General features: G+C 35.5%; 1 protein-coding gene across 3 annotated transcripts in view; it reads right to left on the minus strand.

The window, feature by feature from the left end:
* Ddr (discoidin domain-containing receptor 2) overlaps positions 1 to 23,450 on the minus strand; it is a 179,264-nt gene that overhangs the window by 56,063 nt on the left and 99,751 nt on the right. For all 3 annotated transcript variants that reach the window (XM_072909085.1, XM_072909076.1, XM_072909096.1), the window contains 3 exons: positions 20,299 to 20,544; positions 15,400 to 15,502; positions 736 to 967 (listed from right to left, as the gene is read on the minus strand). In XM_072909085.1, the coding sequence (XP_072765186.1) occupies positions 736 to 967; positions 15,400 to 15,502; positions 20,299 to 20,479 (516 nt within the window). In that variant the 5' untranslated portion in view covers positions 20,480 to 20,544. The remainder of the gene's footprint in view (positions 1 to 735; positions 968 to 15,399; positions 15,503 to 20,298; positions 20,545 to 23,450) is intronic.

Below are 23,450 nucleotides of genomic sequence, written 5' to 3' on the forward strand. Positions count from 1 at the left end.
CAGCGTAGGTGGCATTTATATTAAACTGCTATATCGAGCAATCTATCTTCACAATGTGACATGGAATGATGAGATTTATTGGCAGAAAATAAATTTCGTTTCGCGAATTTCCAATATTTCATCTTCAATTCTCGACGCATAACGCTTACATAAAATTCACGCGTCGAAAAGAATCAAATTTCAGCACAGCAAACTTAAAATGAAATCGAATTGAAAAGTCTGATGATTTTTTATAACATCACATACGCCGAAATATACTGCAATATATCTAGGCAAGTAAAAAGAATATATAATTGTTATGTAAGAATAAAAATGCAAAGGGAAGAGAGAGCAACTTTTCTTCGAAAATTTTTATACTGAAATTGAACAATCGAAATATATATTCTCACGTTGTATAATATAATAATAACAGTCAAAAATTATATGATTAAATTTTCACGTACATACATATTTAGATTCAGTATAAATGTGCTATTTCCAAAACGTTTCTAAAAAATATTTAAAATACCGCAGACAATAATTTATTTCATTAATAATCCATAATTAGCTTCGTAAATCGTATACATGTACACAAATTTTAAATAGACCTACGTCGTATTCGCGTGTGTAGTCACCGATAGAGAAATTCGAGGAATCACCTAATATCTGCTGATGTGCAGTCAATTCCGGCTTACGACTCCCAGGAAAGAAATCTCGGGCGCGATTCGATCGATGAGGTAGCCAGATGGTACCTACCTCTATGCCACGTCGATTCCTCCATCGCACCCACTTGTTGAACCCCGGCCGCCAATACTCGACAAAGTACTCCTCCGTGTACTCGACCCCGTGACCATTGCCGAATCTGCCCTGCGTTCTGGTGGACGTCAGTAAACGGGGAGTGTGCAAATTCACCTCCAAATATTCCTTCCCTTCCTTCGTTACCAGCTCTTTCGGGCACCATGCGCCACCACCCTTGTCTTGTCGTAGCCTGCAAAATTGTAGAATAATACCACAAGTTATTACGAACGCTCTTGAAAGAGGTACATCGCGTGAAGACACGCGAGGAATGCACATTTAGTGCACGCGACATTCGCGTGACAAACGCACAGGCACATTATGCTTTTCTAGCTGTGGCAACCGTTGTCGACGAAAAACAACAATAATATCCAAGCAAAAGGTGTATATATCTCAATTATCGCGGATTTATTTATGCAGCTGATATAATTAATGAGTTCCTCGGCCTGATTTCCTTTCAAGTTCAACGGCCGCCTGCGTGTAAATTAATGACGTGACGATCGATTTATGGACGACCTTTGAATCTGAGCACTGCCTCGAGGTTTTCGCGCGGTATTGATTATGAATAACTTATTTTACAGCGAAGCTTTTATCGCGATAGCACCTTCTTGTGGACAGAGAAAATGGAAGTAATTTTTTTCAAGACTCTTGGGGGGGGAGTCTTTCATGCAAAGGAGAGAACAGAGACTAGTGATTAGTAGACTTTAATGTGAGAAGAGAAATCATGATTATAAAAGATTTATAAAGTTAAATATTAAAAGGACTTATATATAAATAAAAAAAATATATTAAATATATAAAAAAAAATACAATTATAATAGAAAAGATATAATCCATCTCTATCCTATAGTTATTTATGTCTTCAATAGCAAATGTTTGTGATTTAATGTTTGCTTGAAGATGTGTTTATAAAGCTAACGAGATTTCAAAAATTAAGAATATCAGATAGCAGCAGTGTACACGAAGATTATTGATTCAGGTAGAGTCAACAATGTTCATGCCGAAGAGAACAGACCTAAAAGCAGCCATCTCATAAATCAACAGCATTTTTCCAATCTGATTGTTTTCTATAATCAGCATGAGAAATTAAATTATCTTGAGACTTTTGCCTCGAGAGATTTCTAAATACGTAATACGAACTTATACGTATCACGTACGTAAAATATATTTTATATACAAGTAATAATCTTTCTTCATATATACATTGATAATTAAAAACAGGAACATTAAAAACACTTTTAGTTATTGAAAAAATGTTTACATACAGTTCAGAGAATATATATAGTTCGAACTCCCGATTCTTTGAATTTTTATAACACATTGCTTTGGCAACCAATCTGCTACATGAAATCTCAGAAATAATCTTTTATCAAGAATTGACGCGTATAAACTTGTCAATTAAATCTCAGAATAAAACTCCATGCAAATTTAATGAGAAAGTTTAAGAGACATAATCACGTTATTATCAGGTGTTATTTCCGACGAGTCGTGTCGCGAGCACGCACGGAAATCCATTGAAATACGCATGGCTCTGTCACAAAGGGAGAGAGAATCTCTATGGAAATATTTCAGCTGGTTCAGTCGTGGAGGACTACCGTACATATAGGTGGCATACCCGCATGTAAACAATAGACCAAGCGAAACCAGTTGAAAGCGTTTGCGGTTAATTAGGCGGCAATGCTGTTAACAATGTCCTGGCAAGCTCTCCGTAACCTTGCGTTGCAACGCAATCCGTAGTTACGTGAGCATGGGATCTCGTTTAAATAAAATCATCGTCACTTTTTCACGCAACAAATTTTACATCTTAGAAGATGCTAATAGTCTTAATAAATAAAAAATATTCACCTATGACCGTCAATCAAAATTATAATCGTGATAAAGAAAAAATAAAAATTAGGAATTTCCATAGCTATTTGTTGGAAATATATAGGTACGACTTTACATTTAAATAGATCAGATTGTTTTATAATACAATACTCGTTCATTTGCTGCGAATAGCGGTTGATTTATTGAAATTTCTATTCATCGTTATTTGCACGATTACACATCAGTAACGATGCTATTTCCTCTTTTCATATTTATTTGCGATCGCTATTTTCCATTTATTTCAATTCATGATAACTGATTGTAATTCCATTTCTGAGATAAAATAAGCTGAAATTTCTGCCATATAATTTAGATATTAATATGTTTTAAAAATAATTTATAATAAAGCTCTTAAATAAAACTAATAACATTATGGAGAAAGGCAACCAGCGCAGGGTGTAAGAGCAAATAAAATCTCAAATTTTTTTAATAAAAAATGCATTTATTTGAAAATTATTAATAAATTGATAATTTCAATGACAAATAAATGTGTTTTTTTTATTTAAAAAACTCGAGTTTTTATTTGCTTATACTCTGCGCTGGCTCCTATTGCTTTTCTCCGTAACGTTATTAGTTAATATATTTTACTATAATATAATATATGTAATATATTACCATTATGTCAAGAAATCATAAATTTTCTTGAATCCTTATTTAATACCTTATTTAAGTATAAAAGCGCAAATAAAAATTATTTTAAAGATCCTAAAATAAGAAGTTTCATTCTTTCGTTATTTTGAGAAGCGACTTCTAGCGGCCTAGGTACAATATTGACCGTGTTGCAGCAGTTCCGCCCGTTAATTGCGCCATCAACGTTTCCAGATGCTCCGTAAATTGGACGTAAAAATAAAAGAAAGTGTCGCTCCGGGAATCGTAAAAATTCCGTTACGTGCCTTCTTCGAACCTGAAGGATTCATGGCTTTGAAATGTCAGACTATCCCTTTGTTAAGCGAAGAAACGTAGACATAAGTTTGAAAACGCATTGTTTAGAGTTCTTTAAGTCGCAAAGTGCTTAATCAGAAACTTCTGTGGATTTTTATGAAATGTCGTAAGTTTACGAGGAATATAAAAAAAAAATGTGTAGTTGCAATTGTAATTCATCGTGTAAGTTTTTGATTAAACTCCGATTTATCGTTTAAAAAATCGATTAGTAGACTGTAATAAAAAACATTGAATTTAAAGAATATATAAATAATATTATTATCATATGGTACCATCTAACATTTGTTCAAAATAATAAAACTTCATAACTTTATAATAGTTATTTTTTTAAAAAATTTTATTCTATTTTATAAATAGAATAAAACATATATAATATAAAAACAAAATATAAAGTATTATAAATATGACACCAAACCGTACAATTTACCTCTGAATGTAAAATAAAATATGTAATATGGAATCTCCGTATTAACATAGAGATCTCCGCTATAAATTTTCCACAATTTTGTGAGAAATTTATAATAACGATAAAAAGATGCAACCATCAAACGGCTCTGGTTTCCTCGAAAATAGGTGCGGAATACGCGATCTCCTAATAGGAAGCCGATAGCCTTCCCTCGGTACAATTTACGGCAGCCAACCGACATACCGACTAGCCGTTTTACTCGCGACGTGAATACTCCAAAATAGTCTCGTCGAGAAATAACACGAGGGTAAGAGAGCTCGGCCCGCGGGCCGACCAGAAACATAACGACGTCTCATCAGTCGAAAAGTGCATTAGCATTGCTAATGACCCCCGATCGTTACCGCCACACGCCGCAGCTACCATCTACGCTGCTTTTCGCGCGCAGCACGTTTGTTATTCGGAAGTGGGCCACGCTAAAGAGGAGAAAGAAATAGGACCCCTTCCTCAAGGCTCAAGGATGAGGGGCAAAAAAAAGCCCCACAATTTCCCCACGACAATAACCTTGCAATGTCACGTAGATATGCATCTATTATTTCATTTGGTTAAAATACCAACGGATATATTGTATGGCTCGACCGACAGGCCGTAGAACAGAATTTCTCGTTGCCTTTTACGCAAAATTCTCGCTGGCTATTAACAAATTGATGCGTCAAGTTCTCTCGTTCCACCCTCGCGTTTGCGGATTTAAAGCGCTCCTTGCGAAATATCCACCGTAATTTTGTAAAATGTCCGACCCGTAATCCCATTCAATTTAGGTTATTGTTTTATCACGATAAATACAGAAAATTTACATAAAACGAATCATTTCCAGTCATTAACCAATGAAAAATTATATCGGGTACGTTTGCAAATATTATACATATAATATAAGCTCAGTAAATATTGAATCAGAAAAGATATCGAAATTAATTATACGGCTAATAAAACCTTTTATAATTTGCATATCTCTTTGTAAATCTTTTTGTTGATAATTTTTTGCTACAATTAAATAGATTGGAATATTTCAAACTTTATTGTCATACATATATGTATAATATAACCTTAGAATGTATAATTTTACTAGGAAAAAACTTAAATTTTTCAGACGTAACAAAACGTAGCGTCAATCATTTTCGACCTCTTCTTTAAGGCATATTTATATTCAGGGCGCACACACGAGTCTTGTTTTCTTCTATTATCTCTCGACGTATCCAGCTTTATTCGGAGCCCTCTCCTCATCGCCTCGAATAGCTGGTAAAAACTAATTAAATTTTCCCACGATATAGCGATTTCGATGATAACCGTTATTACGTTTTTCGAGAGACCGTGCAGAGAAATGTAAAATGAATAAAATGACAATGCGTTTGTACGTATTGCGCGACATTTTACAAGCGTTTTGAGACTAATCTCTACGCTAATTAGACGCGAAACGAGCAACAATTACGTCTCACCTGGTGAAGGACAAAAATGCCAGCTATGCGCAAGCGACGCGAGCTATTCTAGAAATAAATGTTTCCAAGCAGACACTACAGAGATTCGGCTGGAAAATATGTCACTGGTTGGCGACGATGAGCGCATCAAGACAAAAGACTAGGATCACTCGCAGAAATGACGCTTAGACAAAGATGTACAGTTTCCTATTTTTCGCTACACGTTGCTTTGTTTTCGATTAAAAAAGCTTCAAATAGCAAAGTGTGATAACAATGTACTTATAGAGAGCATGACATCCATTCTAAAAATAGTATATATACAATATTAATTGATGCTGCAATTATTATTTACATAATCTAAATAGACACAGAGTATAAACACTCGCTGCTACTTCTTATTTTGCGCTTATATATTGCACAACATATGTATATAATATATATAGTTCACATCTCGATGTGCTAGAGAAATTTACATATATGTATGAAATAAATCTTTATGAAATTAAACTTTTGCGTCGACTTTTATATCATTCACAATTACTCTGTCTGTCGTTCATCGAATTAAATAAATTTGCCCGTAAAAAAAAAAAAATGCGTTATCGCGTAACAAAAATACATTTGCTAATGGAATTACGATCTTATGTGCCGTCACCGGAACAACAACAGGTTCACAGATGACCTGATCCTCACGGTCCATTCACTCGATCGAGCTTTTCACATAACATGTAGAACTATCATGAACTGCATCTGCAGCGAGTGCACATAGAGATACGCTCTAACAGCGCGAGTTATGACGTGCCAATGTGCAGGAAGAACGACGTGTACGACGCGTACGAGCGTCGTTCCTTCTCTTTTCCGTGCTTACGGCCATTGTTATCGAATATGCCAGGAATGCTGCTGCCGAATATACCATCAGCCAAATGATCCGTAAAAATTCCGGCTGGCCCGTCCGATTTTACGCCGAGCGCGAGGCTCTTTTTCCTTTTTCCCTATGCTCTGCGCGATCGAAGCGAACGGACAGCAACGTACCATCATGGATGGAAAGAATCGGGGATGGATAGGGGCATACGAGCCGGGAATGTCGAGCCATCGATATTAAAACGTTCGCGAATGACAGTAACGTTCGAGAGTGGCGTGTGGTGTTATTATCCCTAAAGCTGTGAAAGATCGGTGATTTCAATATAGCGCAAAAATTCATAATGAACGCGTCAGGCTATGGGCAATTTTATGTAGATGTATATTATGCTAAGAAAAATATATTTCCGTGCTTGCGTGAAATTATTTATGTCGATTAGTCACGGGGCCAATTACGATTTTATAAACGAGTAATAGGAAAAAAATTGCCTCTATTTGGCTAACCAGATATTTTTAACGCAAAAATAACGAAAGAAATCAGTATTTTTGCACAGCGGAAGTGATTTATTTTCAATGAAAAAAGAACGGCCAGTCGTGCTACTGAAATAGTCTCAAATGCTCTTAAAGTTTGCTGCGCGATTTAATTTACCGGCTCGTTTACATTACCTCTCTTTAAGAAAAAACTTCTATAATTGATTTTATAAATAAATCTATTGATTTTATAATCAATCAATAAACTTCCGTTGTGTATAATTTAATTAAAAGATGAAAATATACCATTCCAGCATAATTATGTTATTTAAAAGGTTTCCCCGATTTTAATTACTCTAGTCTACTGTGTATTTCTTTAAACAATAAGCTTCGTTAAAACTTTTCAATTAAGATGGTTTAAATTAAAATACTTCCTCATTAAAATAATCTAAACTACCACTTCATTCGACGGCTTTGCGTGTCATTCTGAGAGAATATTTTTTTAATATCGTGTAATATAATTCTATACGATATAATTCTATACTAAAATAAATGCGAGATGTGTCAACTGCACTGCATTTGTATTTAAAATTTATGGATATTAATCGTTGCAATACTCTCGTATAGAATATCTGCTCCACTTGCAGTAAAAAATCATCCGGATAAGTGTTAATGACAGTCATTATCTAAATTTCATGGCGCGATTATCGTGCCATAAACTATGCTGTAATTCCTATCTCCTTTCATGATTATTCTCAATTAGTTCAATATTTCTCTGTGACCTCTCTTTTCAGTATTTTGTGATGACAGTAGCTACATGTGTTAGTTGCAACGACGCGACGCTGTGATCGAGCATCTTTTTTCATAATCTGGTATCAAGAACGATAACACGATATAACCGAGATATAAAGCGGTACCGGCATATACATTTATAATATCGCATCACCTTATCTTGTCGCTTTTGCTTAACTCGAGTAAATGGCAGGGTGAGTCAGGGCACATCCGGGTCGATCCCGTGGGACGCCCTCGAGGAGTCAAACTCAATCTGCAAATGGTACAATCCCATTTTCGACGCTTCGACGGCGCTTGATCATTCTCCTTTAAAGCCGGGTGTCCGTAATGTACCTCGTAACATTTCCCTTTATGGTCAGAATGATGTAACATGATGTGTTTCATTGTCGCGTATTTCGTGATAATATGTACTCGCGTCGGTTAAATTATTATTCGCGGCTCGTAAACGTAAGGATGAGCCGTATGGGAGCACAGGTTATACGATGGTATCATCACTTGAGTTTCTGTTGAGATAATTAAAATGTTTTGTTTGGTGGAGAGAATATACAGTCATATGTTTCGCAATACGATACAAGATAAAGATTATCATAGGGAATAGAGAATATAGTATTAATACTGTGTGTGTGTGTGTGTGTGTGTGTATATTCCTACAGTTCTAAATGTGCCAGAGAATTGAGCGTTTAAAAAATAGTACTTATGATACATATTTGTTATACATATTTAATACATTATAAAATATCAATTGCATGATTCACAATCGCATAAGGCATACGAATAATTGAAGTTTCATAAAGTGTGCCTTGTATATAAAATAATCCAATCAATCCTCCGACAATTCTATCGTAACCGGCAACAAGGGAACATTAATATTCACAACAATTTAGAAACTTTTCTGCAAAACCTGTACGGCAACGTCCAGAATGGCGATGAAAATTGTCTGGGCGATCATATTTCATTGCCGACAGCCCGCACAATTCGCCACCGACTCGACCGGAAACTATCTCGGGCGAATATTTGTCTCGCGGGTCATGTTAAGCGGCCCAACATTTTTTTGTCGTGCTACACTGACAGAATTCAGGTGTTGTCAACGGATCTAAAACTTCGAGTCATGTAGCGAATGTATCGATATCCAAATGCCGCCGCTTGGCGGTCGTTAGTGAGAGTTTCGTTCAACTCGCTTCGTGATTTTTCAGGAACAACGCGAACTGAAAAGTTCGTCTCTATCAGAGCGGTAACGCTCACAAAGTGTACAGATATGAAAAATCGAGCAAGCCGCTAACGAATAAATGTATGTTTTTTTTTTTTTTTTTAATTTTTACGCAATAGAGATTATTTTAACGAACATCGTCACGTATATTTGTCTGAGCAATTCGTTAATAATTATTTAAAGAACAAAAGTTCTTTTTCAGCAATGTTGAACCGAAGTTGTCAAAAAAAGAAAATGATAATTACGTTTTCGAAAATAAATTGTAAGTGTGTGTGCGATTAGATTTATTTGCGATTAAAATATAAGCAAATTATTATATATCGTATCAATTAAGTATAATGATCTTGAGAAAAGATGTGTTTCCTGAGTCTTTCATGTCGCGATTCTTCCTCTATAAAACAATGCGGTACGATAACTTTCAACGTGTAACTTTAAGTTTGCGGCCCGCACTTGGTTGAAAAGCCCAAGTCTTGTTTCAAAGAAGAAAGTTTCGCGAGATGTACGAATTGTATCCATCGGAGAGAATACCCAACATGAGGATTTCTTAGCACTCTATTACTGTTAAGAGCTAGATTTCACTGACATGTGTAGTTGCTTAAATTTTCTGAAAACTACGCTAGAAATGCGCAATTACATATATTATCGAATATGACAAAATTTCGCAAAATGTTTCAACTGTCTTTCAAACGGGAAAAAAAAAAAAAAAAAAAAAAAAAATGCGCATATGATATTATATGAGTAAACGATGAAAATATGCGCGTCAAAAGTTGATTGGAAAATTTGAATACATTTGTCGAAAATCGCGTGCGCGCTCGCTCGCAAAAGTTTGAAAGGAGGATCACATCCGTGCATCAATGATGATTTCATGGACGAATCTCCGCGATCGTTAACGGAGAATTCGTTTCGGTTGCTCACGATTTCCTGACAGTATGAGGAATAGAGGGAGATAGGAAGCCCCGATATGTCAACGTCGCTGATATTCGATGAATCGGGACTGAAAATCGCGCGCCCATATACATGCACGCGTACCAGGGTATCGTATGCACATAAATACATATACATATATAGATATATATATATATATATATATATATATATATATATATATGTCATGTGTATATATACGTATTACGTGCCGCGTATGTACGCTGCGCGTTGGTGTGTGCAGCTAAATATAGGGAGGCAACGTTCACACGCTCGACACGGAACGCGGAAGCGGCGAAATAGATTTTCGTTATCGCCACGTCCTCCCCGATTCGCATACGACAGAATAATATCTCTCTGAGGCAGATCGACTGCCGAACTTCTCCATAGAAATTCGATATCGCGATACACGCCTCTCGTACTGATATTTTTAAAGATAAGATATATTTTCGCGCGATTATCAGAAGTATCTTAGAAAGAAGTTATCACGCAAATTCTTACGTTAACGAATAATTTTTCTCGCAATGTATACCGCTGTCTATAAAAGAAAATTGAAATATAGCATCTCTTAGCGCAAATAGATGAATTAATAAAACATAAACTTCCTGGTGGCCCAGTTGTATCTTAATGTCTATGTTAATGTAACGAAAATGAAATTTCGTCGCGAAAAGCACTTATCACATTTACTGCAACGACAGTTCATCTCTCTTCCTTACTTCTCCGTTCGTCTTAAATCGAATCTTTTTATACGAGAAGAATCCTTATATAATTAAGGTGCGAGCGTTATATCAATTAAAGGATTCAAGGTTAATAGAGGTAATACGAAAAGAGGAAAAGACTTATCAAGTCAAATTTAAGAAATAAAATTCGAGACACTCGGAAACCAATAAAATCCTGATAATAAACGTCTCATTTTTACAAGGCAAAGAAAATATGATTTATAAGTGAATATCAATATGCTATCATGCGTTGAAAAAAGAAACCATAAATTATTAATCATTCCATTTGTGTGACAGATAATACAAATAAAAATATATTCTTTGAGACGTATACACGTTAACTTGAAATAGAATATTAACCACGTTTAATTTCTCATAACAGTTTGTAGAAGTAACATCTGTTTTCCACGCAACTTCCTCTTTAAACATGCTTACGATCACTTTTGAACTGTCCTTCAAGATGTATTCGGGACATACATACATCTTCACGCCAGAGAGTCTGTTTTGTGCATGTTGCACGTAAATACAGCGTGTCGCGCGGAATGCATGTTTCGTTTATCAAAAGAATTCCACCCGTTCTTGGCCCAGATCCCAGAAGAACGGTCGGCCGGAACGGGATATCAGCGTCGTAAAACGGAGCCGGTCTCACTGTTCAGGATGTTGCGCGGTCGCGCGAACACCCCCTAAACTCCCTCCCAAGATTTATACCACGAAAGTACATCGTCACGCGAATGAGGCTTAAGCCATGAAATGCGCCGCACATTTCGGTGGTGCGATACAACGCATCCCTCGAATGCCTGTTCCATCAGGCGGCGATGACGACGACGACGACGACGATAGCGGCTCGAGCGATACAAGCGCGAGAAAAAACGGGCGAGGTATTGAAGGAGAAGGAGGTGTTACATAAATCACCGAAACGAGAGAAACGGAAAAGAGAGAGAGAGAGAGAGAGAGAAAGAAAGCTATCGAAGGCACCGGAGGTTTTCGAATCGTAACAAAGTGGAAGATAGCCCAGGCTCGAAGGCTGGAAGAATATGGCTACCATTTTTCCTCGGCTTCGGCTGCTGAAAGCACACGGTAACGGCGTAGGACAGTTTATGTCCGCGTGATTCTGGAACCACCCCTTGCCCGCGATCCCTTAATAGATCTTCTCTCATACCACTTTTCCGCACGTCGAAGATTTCGGCTTGTCACGCCTGGGGCCCTCCTCGTATTCTCTCCCTTTCCCTCTTCCGTTTCCTCTCTCTCTCTCTCTCTCTCTCTCTCTCTCGCTCTATCACCCTTCTCGTCTATTTCGTTCCACGTTTTCCCCTGCCTCTTACATCGAGCTACCACCTCGGACGTCTCCTTTTCGTGCCAACTCTAAAGCGATACGAATGGCCCCAACGCCACATACACGAAAACGAAAAACTTTTTCGTTGCACGTACCAGCATGCTCGTCCACTTTTCTGTCCAGGCCCTTATCGATCGCGCCTCTTTGTGCGTGGACACGCTTTCTCGCATCGTTCCGACTTCTACTTTGTCCTTTTGTATTTTATCCACTGTCTACCATTCTGCTATTGTTTGTCCTCGCATGGTTATTTACGTCGATGTTGCCGGGCACACTAATTACACAACTATGTGTAAAGAGTATATTAAAAACTAAAAAGAATGTGTTTTAATGTCATAAGCTTTAGCACTGCGGCTTAATATAAACTGAGAATTAGCTATAAAATATAAGCTGCAGATGTTTTATATGTTATTTAACAAAGCGTATTGCACAAAGGAACGAAACGTCGTATGAAACTAATTGGCTCGTTAAAAATATTACGTGGGTACATGCGGAAATTACGTTTTCGCTATTTATTATGTATATCCTACTTAACCAGCTAGCGGAATGGATAACAATGACCTTAAAATGTCGCAGCGCTGCCTTGTCGCGGCCGTCTCTAACAAAATGTACGATGCAATTTTGTTACGGCGGAAAACCGGGGACATGTACTTTGAAATGTGAAGTGTTTTAACGCTATGGGCGCAACGTTGTATGTATCATATTCCGCGAAGTAGCAAATGGAGCAATATCTTATTCGAGTTCCTTTGTCCCTCCAGATCTAATCCCCGACCTCTCGTCATGCGGAAATCTATCTTTCATCTATAATTATAATCGTGCCCAGGCGTGATATATCCCGCGTTATCACGGATCCCGGCGCGATAACACGTGTATCGCGATAAACGTATAGTAACACTATTCAACTACCATAGTTGAAATTAGATTCAAAGCTAGATACTCGTCGAATATCGCGAGTGTCTTCGCTCGAATACTTGCTTCGGTATACGCTTCGTGACACCGAAAAGATTTTATCGTAATGAGAACTTCCAAAGTGATTATCCATGAGAGAACCCGCAATTATACAATTTCATTTTACAGCGAATACATTTTACAACGTTTATCGCTTTCTCACAATGTCAATTCTCTTTAATTATATAATGGAATCTTTTTTCAAGCTTAAACCATTTTTATAACATTTTTACATGCGAAATATTTCGCTATATTCGCTATTTTCAATATATAAAATTATATAATTTAATAAAAGACATTCATGTTTCAATAAAGTAGACATTTATAAGTATACATACATATATACAAGATGTCTATTCAAATAAAAATATTTCCTGACAATTCTCTAACTTTTCAGATATTTTATGTTTAAAATTCAAAGAAAAACAATTTAAAAGAACATTTTCTGAGTCTTAATAAAATTCAGTTACAATGCTCTCTCTCTCTCTCTCTCTCTCTCTCTCTCTCTCTCTCTCTCTCTCTCTCTCTCTCTCTCTCTCCTTAAATTTTCAAAGTAAAAAATAAATTTTTCAGAATTTCAGACTTTTTAAATTTTGCCAAGGAATAGACACCCTACACATATGATATGATCTATTCATTCGTGTAAAAATCAGTAATTTATGCAATGTACAAATGCAAAGACTAGAGAATACATTAAAAAAAGCGTATAGACAAATTAATTTTTCAAATTAAAAAGGATATTTGCCAACTATCGAGATACGTACTATGGTAGGTAACCTTGTAGACATCACGGCGGGCGAATAGCGGCCCTGAAAAATTAACCGGTCCTAGTTTGTCGTACCCCTTTTGCGAGAGGGTGCGGCGTCTTGCTCTAATACAGATTTATTGCCACCTAAGAGCCGGAGCCAGGCGTTCTAATACAGGTATTATGCTGACGCAGGCACGAGGAATTTACACGAAATTGGAGGTAATTTGTAGGGGTCGAGCGCGCCCTCCTTCTACCGTCGCCGTCGCCGACCTTCTTTCGGCCGCTACTACCCTATCCCCTATTACATCGTGCCGGACTTGTGTGTGGCCGTGTATCCCGAAACTCTCCGGTAACGACTTGCTCGAAGGACGTAACTCTCCAGCGAGAGCTACTTCAAAATATGCAGCCGGGTGGGCCGCTTTTTGATTTACGAAGTAGATCGTTAATTAAAATGTCATGGCTGATCGGTCGCGTACGACAATTTAATTAAAATTTTTTAATTGTCGAGCACGCACGACCTACGATCTCACCGTGATGATTTTTCAAAAAGTATATATATATATATATATATATATATATATATATATCATTAATGTTGTTTGGCTGACACCCTAACGAGAGTATCAAAATACGAAACGGTTATTATCGGAGGTCGCTTCACGGTTTTCGTTGGGCGCAAAGAGCCTATCGTAAATTGTCACATATCGTTGACGAGATCGATCCACTCGACACACAGCAGCCCGCTTCTGCGGTCTAGGTGTTCTAGATAGGAAATTCGTTATTAACGATGAAAGTGCGAAGATACTATATCCACCTAATCATGGATGATAATCTACCAATTTCATCAAGACGATCGATCTTAATTTTTTTAGTTCCTGGACACAGATTGTTTTATATATATGTGTTAATTTTACATCTATTATAGCACGATATATTTTGTATCAAACTATTTATAAGCGTTCTGTTCGCCTTTTATTAAATTATAAAAAAAGAAATTTTATAATTGTTAAAATTATAATTATTAATAAACGAATGTGACTTAAAATGATTGCTGTTATCGTGAACAAAATAATTTTCCTCTAAAAATTAACTTGCCATTAGCTGTGCAGACATTATTAAAAGGGATTTTCGTTCTTCCATATCCTCTCATAATCGTCATTAATTCATTTTCCGATAAGAGAGACTTTTACAACCGTGCTTTTGAGGCCGCGTGTTATTTAAAATTTTAATATATCTAAGACGCGGGGCACGAACACTATACTAGCGAGTGATTTTAATCTCGGCGTTGTAATAAGGAATAAAGTGAACCACACAGGTAGCACAGGTTCTCTAATGCCATTGCGCGAGACATTCTTTCGTGTCACGCGATTTACATTGCGAGGTTAAAAGAATTCCGATACTACAGTGTGATGCTAATGGCAATTACCTAATTTAATTTTAACACAATGTGGAAGGCGTGATATACATACATGCGCCGTGTGTTATATTATTTTATCTCCAAATCTGTTCCGAGATAAACTTACACTTTTATAATTAATTAAAACTTAATGAGAATGCGACAGAGATTATTTGCACAATCTCTGATATGTTATATATCTTATATTTTTAGATAGACCAAATATGTATGTATATATTATGATATCATTTTTTATAAAATATCATTTATATATGGATTGATATAAGAATTATAAACGTGCAAAATTTTAGGTTTGTCTAACAAAATGTACAATCGTAAGAAAAAAAATGTAAAATACAAGTTTTCTAACGAAAAGATAATGTGATATAAAAAACGTGATTAGAAGAAACTCTGCCATTACGCTAAACAACATCGGAACTGTACAGGTAGAACGTTCGCAAAAGCATATAGTTCCGGGAATATTCGTTTCCCTGAGATACCAAAATAGTCGACTCGCTTGATGCCAGTCTCGCGATACGATTGTTCTCCTACCTGGCATGTTTCGGTCCGAGACTGGGATCGTATATAGAACTCGCCGAGATGTCTTCATCGGGGATTTCTCCGTTCTCCATACCCAAAGCCGTGGTGCATTGTCCTGAAAACAATTCATGATTATATTAGGCAAAATTCAATATCAATCTTCATTTCGTTAATATCGTGCATTTAGAATGAATGTTTCAAATAAGTGATAATAATGGAATTATTGTTTTGGCCAAGATTCAACTTTTATACCAAACAAATTATTAAACTATTAATTTTACATATTTACATTTCATATATTTTTAGTGCAGTCGGAGATTCATGATAGTTTTATTCTGACATGTTTAACAATTTTATTTCCGACAATTCCGTTTCGGTATTATTGTAGAAATGTATGAAATTCCCCAACGAAATTTTCAAAAATGCTGGTCACCACAAACACGTGACTTTGAATTCTGTTGGGTACACGTAAGAAATAATTTAAAATCGTAGTAAATACATATCTTCTTTTTAAGTTCCTTTTTTTCTATAAATTATCATCTATTCTTACAGTCAAAAAAATGGATAATATCGAAATATCAATATTAACAATAATGTGAAATACCTATTAGATGATGTAACAAATTTGATGTTATCGTATTTTTTTCTTTCTCTTGTTACAAGAGAAATATCGATAAAAACACGTAAAAATAAAATTTTTAAACCATCTTATTGGCATTTTGATTCAACATAGACAAGAGATTTCCTTTCTTCTTTTCTCTCTCTCTCTCTCTCTCTCTCTCTCTCTCTCTCTCTCTCTCTCTCTCTCTTTCTCGTATGTACTTTCTATTTCTGTTTCAATATTAATAAATAGAACACACAAGAAGAAATAAAATAATTCATGATATTCACACTAATGACATTCGATGCACGCAGAATGGACACAATAAAACGATGCTTTCTGACACCTTTTTTTTCATTATATAAAATGACGTAACGTTATTTCTGACAAAAGTCGATATCAGAAATATCCGCTAGAAATGACATTACCTATGACAATGTCGTGTATGTACACGGGACATAATAAATTCTCAAATTCGCAGGAGCTAGTCTAGCTAATACATATCTTGGCGTGCGGCGCGTGCAACGTTACTACGCTTAAACTACGATACTGCAGTTACGGCGGAAAGTTTCAAAACTGCAGAATGCAGCGGACGTGGGATTAGCCTAGCCTCCGGAGCTACTACCGGTCGGCTATGGTCTCCATGAGCCGGTATTACCGCGAACAAAACTTCGTTTGTGTTTGTAACTGTCCCCTACGTTTCACCTATCGTGCATTATACGGCAAAACTTCATCCGGTATGTCGCGGTAGCGCAACTGAAATCTGCATTCGATATATCTAAAAATGTCAATTATAAATGTGGGATTACCGTGTTTCCCATTTATAAGTTTTTCTATAATTTTATACCTATATATATCACATATTATTACATATTTATTATAATTTTTTAATTTAATGTGCCTTGTCTAAATTTTCTTTCATTAGATTGCTAAAGAATTCATAAGATACAAATATATTAGTAATTGATAAATTAACATAATAAGCGCAGAAAAAACTTATTTATCACAAAACTGAATCATCTGATAAATATTTGATCAAGTGGATATCAATTATATAATTATATAATTGTGTAATATAATTATATAATGTAATTATATTTGTATTCCATAAAACTTGAGGTGTTCATATAAATATAGCACATACATTACAGAAAATTTAAATTTATTTCATTGTCAACCATGAACAAGAGCAAATGCAAGACCTTATTTTAAACGTTTAATTAGATAGTGACTGGTAATTAAGATAAATCATGAAAAGCTACATTTCACAGATTGTACTAGATTTTTTCGTTCAAAAAAGTTAATATATTGCAGAATGATTGATAATAGCAGAGAACTCATTTAATGAGGTCCATTTAACATAACTTCTTCCTTTCTCTTCGTGTTTGCTGTTTTATTAAAATTTTATGACTTTTCTAGTGCGTTGTGAACTGGATTTTTTTCCATTTTTTCATAAAAAATACACGCTATTCCCTTATTACATATTAAACTTTATTACATTTTCTTTATATAGTCCTTTACTTGATTCAATAGACGTGTGAGTTATTACACTTTTCTATAATTATTTAATAATTATAAAAATTATATATATACATATTGCATTGGAAAATATCATTAATATTATGATATCAATGCGGTTATTAATTTGGTAAGCTCAAAGAAACAGAGGTAACATTAAATCAAACACATGTGAAATAAAAAAATCATATGTTTTAATAAACTGAAAACGTAGCCGAGAAAATGGCGTTATGTCGCCACATGTGTATAAAATTACTCTATATGTATGTGTATGGATATATATATATATATATATATATATATATATATAAAATAATATAATAACTATTGGAGTCTCTCTTCATTCAAACTGAGCAACTTCGATCGTATTTGTACCTAGTATTCGCCTTTACGTTGCGTCCGTTAATGCTACATAGTGCGAATGAGATAAACTGTCGTAATTATCAAACTAACCTGAATTTAGCAGGCCACACCGCTGCAGCGGTGGTGCATCAGATGTTTCGCGCCCGAAAATTACCCAATAAGCAAAATACTCCTTGTACTTAATTATTGCATTGTGTCTTTCAGATAAAGAGACAAGAAAGAACAAGGTAAACGTAAATATATAAAAGTATGTAAAAAACTTTTAGATATGTTTGTAAATAAAATTTCTTTATTCAATGCGCTTCGATTCTTTCAGAATAAAAGTATCTCAATTTATATGTAATATCTGTAATTTAAAGTTTTAGCAATATTTTAGCAATTCACATTCTGTATTTTAACGTTCAAGCGTTTGTACTTTGTGTACAAGAGCGCATAGCGTATCGTGTGCATTGAATATCCAATGTACACAACGATAACGGCTATGAACCTGAGCTTTAGTGTCATGTCCCAAAGCAATAAGTCAAGCTGACATATTGGGACATCCTAGACGCGATGTGTTTTCGTACAACATGCAGGATAATGAACGATTCCAATGATTTGTGATATGTGATTGACAGTTTGATTTGCTAAATACTCAAAAATATTCCATACATAAGTGGATCCATAATTATTTATTATATTAATTATATCTAGTTATAGAATATCAATCATTAATCAATATAAGATGTTATAAAGAAACATATGATATCAAGTATAAAAAAAATAAAACTAAATATAATATATATATGTATAATGATAACTTTTAATAACTATCTGAAATATAAACCAAAAATATATAGCAAAATATTTAAACTTTTTGATATACATTAGATGTTGTAACTTCAAGTTTTCTTTATTTCCTAAACTATAAGTATATTTTCTATGTAATAAAGATAAAACAAGAAAAATTTAATATATCAGTAATATATCAGAATAAGCTAATGTGAGCTATAACGTATTCTTGTTTTACGGATATCTCCATTCAACGTAACATCTTCTTGCAGGGAACATACAATTAATTTGCATAAAAATATAGCGGATAAGCGGTAAACAACGAGCGGCAGGAGTTAGAACTTGCGGCATGCCAGAACAAATCGGCACAATGCAGAGCCTGCTCTCGCTCGTCTGCATCTGAACAGCTATTAGATAGTATTGTTAATTCGTTGTGCAGCTGACATTTCATTTACGAGGGTACAATGCCTTCGTATAGCCAGGTGTAGGCGGTACGGTATTATTGCGTACGCGCTTCAGTACCGGGAGAAGAAAAAAAAATTAGTACGCACGACATCCTCGGTGGTTATCATGCCTTTTCCGTTCGTGCAACAAAGGGATCTGGAATCATCTTGTCCGTGACTTTCTTTATTAGCATATTGTACGTTAAATTTTTATTAAAACTTTGCAATTTTACGAAATAAATGTAATGGACAAAGATAAATACTTAAATATTTTTTAATAAAAGTATGTCAAAATAAATCTCTCTCTCTTTAATAAAAGTATGTCAAAATAAATCTCTCTCTCTTTATTCTAAATTTTTCTTATTGAGCGAAAAAACTTATTGTCGTCTACAACAGTCCCTGCTGCTTAATTTTTTCTAATAACAATTTTATGACCGCAGTTCGATTATCTATAAGATTTTTAATATCTGTTCTTAGTATCGTTTCAGCGAACGAAAAACACAACGGATAAAGAAGCATTTTATTTGCGAGAAAAAGTTGGATAGATTTCTCTAAAATATAATACGATCGCGTGTAATATTAAATCAAGAGCAATGGAACGAGAGGACGATAGATAATTGAGCAATCTTCCAATAATCAAAGTTGATGATGCCGTAATTAACTCATAAATTTATTGCCGGCGGCAGCCAGTTTATTATGGAGTTTAATCCACTTAATATCTCTTTATACAGTTCACTCCCTTTTTAGACAGTTTATAACAATATCGCACATTTATATTACAAGAATTATAATATCTCATCTCTCCCATAAATCTTGCCGTATTTTTGAAAGTTATTTATATCTTTCAACAAAAAATTTATTGAAAACACGCATGCATTTAATGAATATCAATAATATTCAGAAATTAATTTTTACATGTAAGAAATTATTTTCAAAGAATTATAGATACACGAGAATCATACTTGTTTCAGAGTTCCAAACATTTTTATTTCCTAGAAAACTTGTGATTGTCTCCACGGGATGTCTCGTATAAGATTTTCAATTGGTGGATGCGACCACCTTTTGACTTCGCGCGACGACAGTGCGCCTTGGGACAATAGAGAAGATTGTAAAAGAGTGACAGAAGTTGGAAGGGGTCAAAGGAGCGCCGGCACTTTTCGGAAGTTATAAAACTTGGGTGTGACACGTTCGCGAGAGAGTTTGGATTCCACTTACCTAGATCCGTGCAGCGACAACGCGGCAGGGACAATAGGACGAAGACGGCGATCAGAAGTCCTCGAAGTGGAGCTGGATCGGCGCTGGGACCAAGGACTCGCATGTTACTAGTAACCTGGGCCGTCGGCACGCCGATAACTTGCTTCTCCTCATCACTAACTATCCGCTGTTCTGACCGCATCGGTCATCAAGCATGTTCTTGGCATCGTGATAGTCGCAAGGTGGTTACAGGCTCACGTCAATGTCCTAAACACAGAATGACATATGTTGTTAATTATCCGCAGATATCTTGAGGTTGTCGTCGAGCACGTACTACTCGCGTAATATAAGGAATATTTTTTACAGAGAGTTGTAGCAAAAACAATTTTTAACCGCGCCATCTCAAACGCGATGCTTTCTTTATGTATAATACGTGCTCGTTTAAAATAATCGTAGTGTCGGTGTTGTCCTGTCTCATTGATAAGTTTATCTTATAGTTCGAGTAAAGAGTCCATAAAAATAGTGTCGGCTGTTATCGTGAAAATGTATTGCAGGTAGGACGTTACAATGGAATTAACTGCCAAGGTAAATTTACCGACAAAGAATAAAAGAGAATAGCCAGTTCTTACCGCTAAAGCGATAGAGTGTACTCTTGATATAACTCTAAACATTTTTCGGGTCAATAATTAACGAATATTTTCTTAATCAAAATTTAAATGTAGATGGAAAAAGGTTGATTAAAGAAAATACAATATTGTAAGTGTAAACATATTATGATAAACATATTTTTTCTAGATTATAAACTTAATAAGCTTATATATATAATATAATTTATCTTTTTTTTATGCAGATATTTATGTTCAATCGATAAGTATAAAATGAAACGTGCAATTCATATTTCTGTCAACAAATCTGAATCGTTTTTTCGGGATAAATTGATTGCCACTGGCATACGGTGTAACAGTCATATTTATGTAAATATCATCGTAGCTACATTTGTCGTGCAAAACGGAACTCTTATCGTGCTGCCACGGTAGCGTAGACATTTGTTATCATTTTTGCAAATAGTGCTCTTTACCCATCCTCTCGTCTGTCTTCATTCTAGGTCGTATACACAGTCTGCACGATAAGAGGTCTATTTCATCCGACAAATCGCCCATCTAAATATCGCGCTTCTGTAAAATAAAATCGCTTACAATCGTCTGAGTGGCACTTAGTTAAAAAGCCGGCTGTTATATCCGGAGATTGGCCCCGTCGCCGTATCAACGGATAATCCGTGTCACTCGTGTCGTGGATTATGCATCGGCCACACGACTCGTCGACAAATAGCGGAAGCATTAAAATGCTACGGGGCATAAAATTTTAATTGCGCCGGTGCTATTAGTGAACGCGATCGTTTTCAAGGAAGAGGTCAAGAGAGCGTCTACATCGTAATGGCTGCTGCTGCTGCTGATACCGCTGTTGCAGTTGCATCGCGCGCATATGTATCCCGCACGGTATAAGTACGCGCGTTCCATATGCTGCAATTGCAACTACAGCAACGCTACGCGGATTTCGCGTCACGCCTCATGCATTATTCACACCTCGCCGGAGGTAAAATTATTTTTCCTCCGGTGTTAGTATTATTAATTTCAGGCGTTAGCCCGATGCGAAACTCCGAACTGGGAAATAACGCCACCGGCGTCCGGTGCGTTTGAGTGCGTTTACGCAGTCGCGCGTGACACAAACGTTCGCGTTTCTCTCGATCGAAGAGGCATCGTATCACTTTTCCGAGACCACACAGTGATTGTGCAATATATATATATATATATATATATATATATATATATATATATATATATATATATACTTGAATTCTCTTGACTGCTATCTAAATTGACTAAGTTGATCTACATTTCTAGATAATCTCTTCGCAGAAATATCATCTTTCGTCTTGCACTGTCCGTTGCATCATTTCAACGTAAAAGGAAGATATTTTATTTATCGAGCGCAGTTGCAGTTACGTCGTGTATTTCTGCCTTTATCCTTTCATGTCTTCCACTTCTTTTCCATAAATTCGTGCATGCTCTTTAGAAACTATATTCGCATCAACAAATTATTTCAAACACGTTGCATTGTGTAGAAAATTTGACATATATATATATATATATATATATGTGTGTGTGTGTGTGTGTGTGTGTGTGTGTGTGTGTGTGTGTATTATAGTTATATAAAGAAATATGCAAGTATATACAGCCGAATCCAAATAAGAATAACAATTCCCATAATATAAAAAGTAATTTAGATATTTTAATTTTTAATATAGAGGACTCGATGTTATTATTATTATCCAATTTCATTATTATTTAAATACAGTCTTCCATTTTTTATTTCGATATAGTAATATTTTATAATTTTATATACTGCATCTTTTTATATGCAGTTGTAACTTCGTAAAATATCTACATCTAATTACAATATACTTATATCAAATTATAATATATCCTGATTGGATATATTATAATTTGATATAAGTATATTGTAATTAGATGTAGATATTTTACGAAGTTATAACTGCATATAAAAAGAGGCAATATATAAAATTATAAAATATTACTATATCGAAATAACAGATTATGACATAACTATACTGTACTGTTATTAAGCTACTGCTTTGGAAAAATATCTGTTACAATATCGAATTGCGATATACCGACACGTTCCTTTCATAAGAACTGTATGCTTTTCGTGTGCCATCTAAGATATAAGAGCGGAATACGAACGAGGCCCTAAAGCCGTCAGAAACAAGTGTTGCGTTCGGTATTGAAGTTGTAAGATACGGCAATACGTATGCACCAAAACCTATAATGGAACTTCAGATAGGTTGCTTTGAATACTCGATGGAGCTCGAGAATGGAAAGCTATCGGGTACATTGTACCTTTCAGCGAAACCAAGCAAAACTCAGCGAGCACACGTATTACACGAAACGAGTAAAGCTCGGACTGAGGTTACACGAATAACAAGCGAGATAATGGAAACGTGCTTTAAACCGGGGGTTATCCAATGTTGAAAAACGAATTGCTTCTCTCGCAGCACATGGAGCAGGGACGATCATTAATGCTTCTCGCGTACAATGTTTTTTTTTTTTTCAAGATAAAGTGCATCTACTGTCAATGAACTCTTGTTGAGCATC

This window comes from Anoplolepis gracilipes, chromosome 2, assembly GCF_047496725.1.
Source record: "Anoplolepis gracilipes chromosome 2, ASM4749672v1, whole genome shotgun sequence".
In the NCBI taxonomy this organism is placed as follows: domain Eukaryota; kingdom Metazoa; phylum Arthropoda; class Insecta; order Hymenoptera; family Formicidae; genus Anoplolepis; species Anoplolepis gracilipes.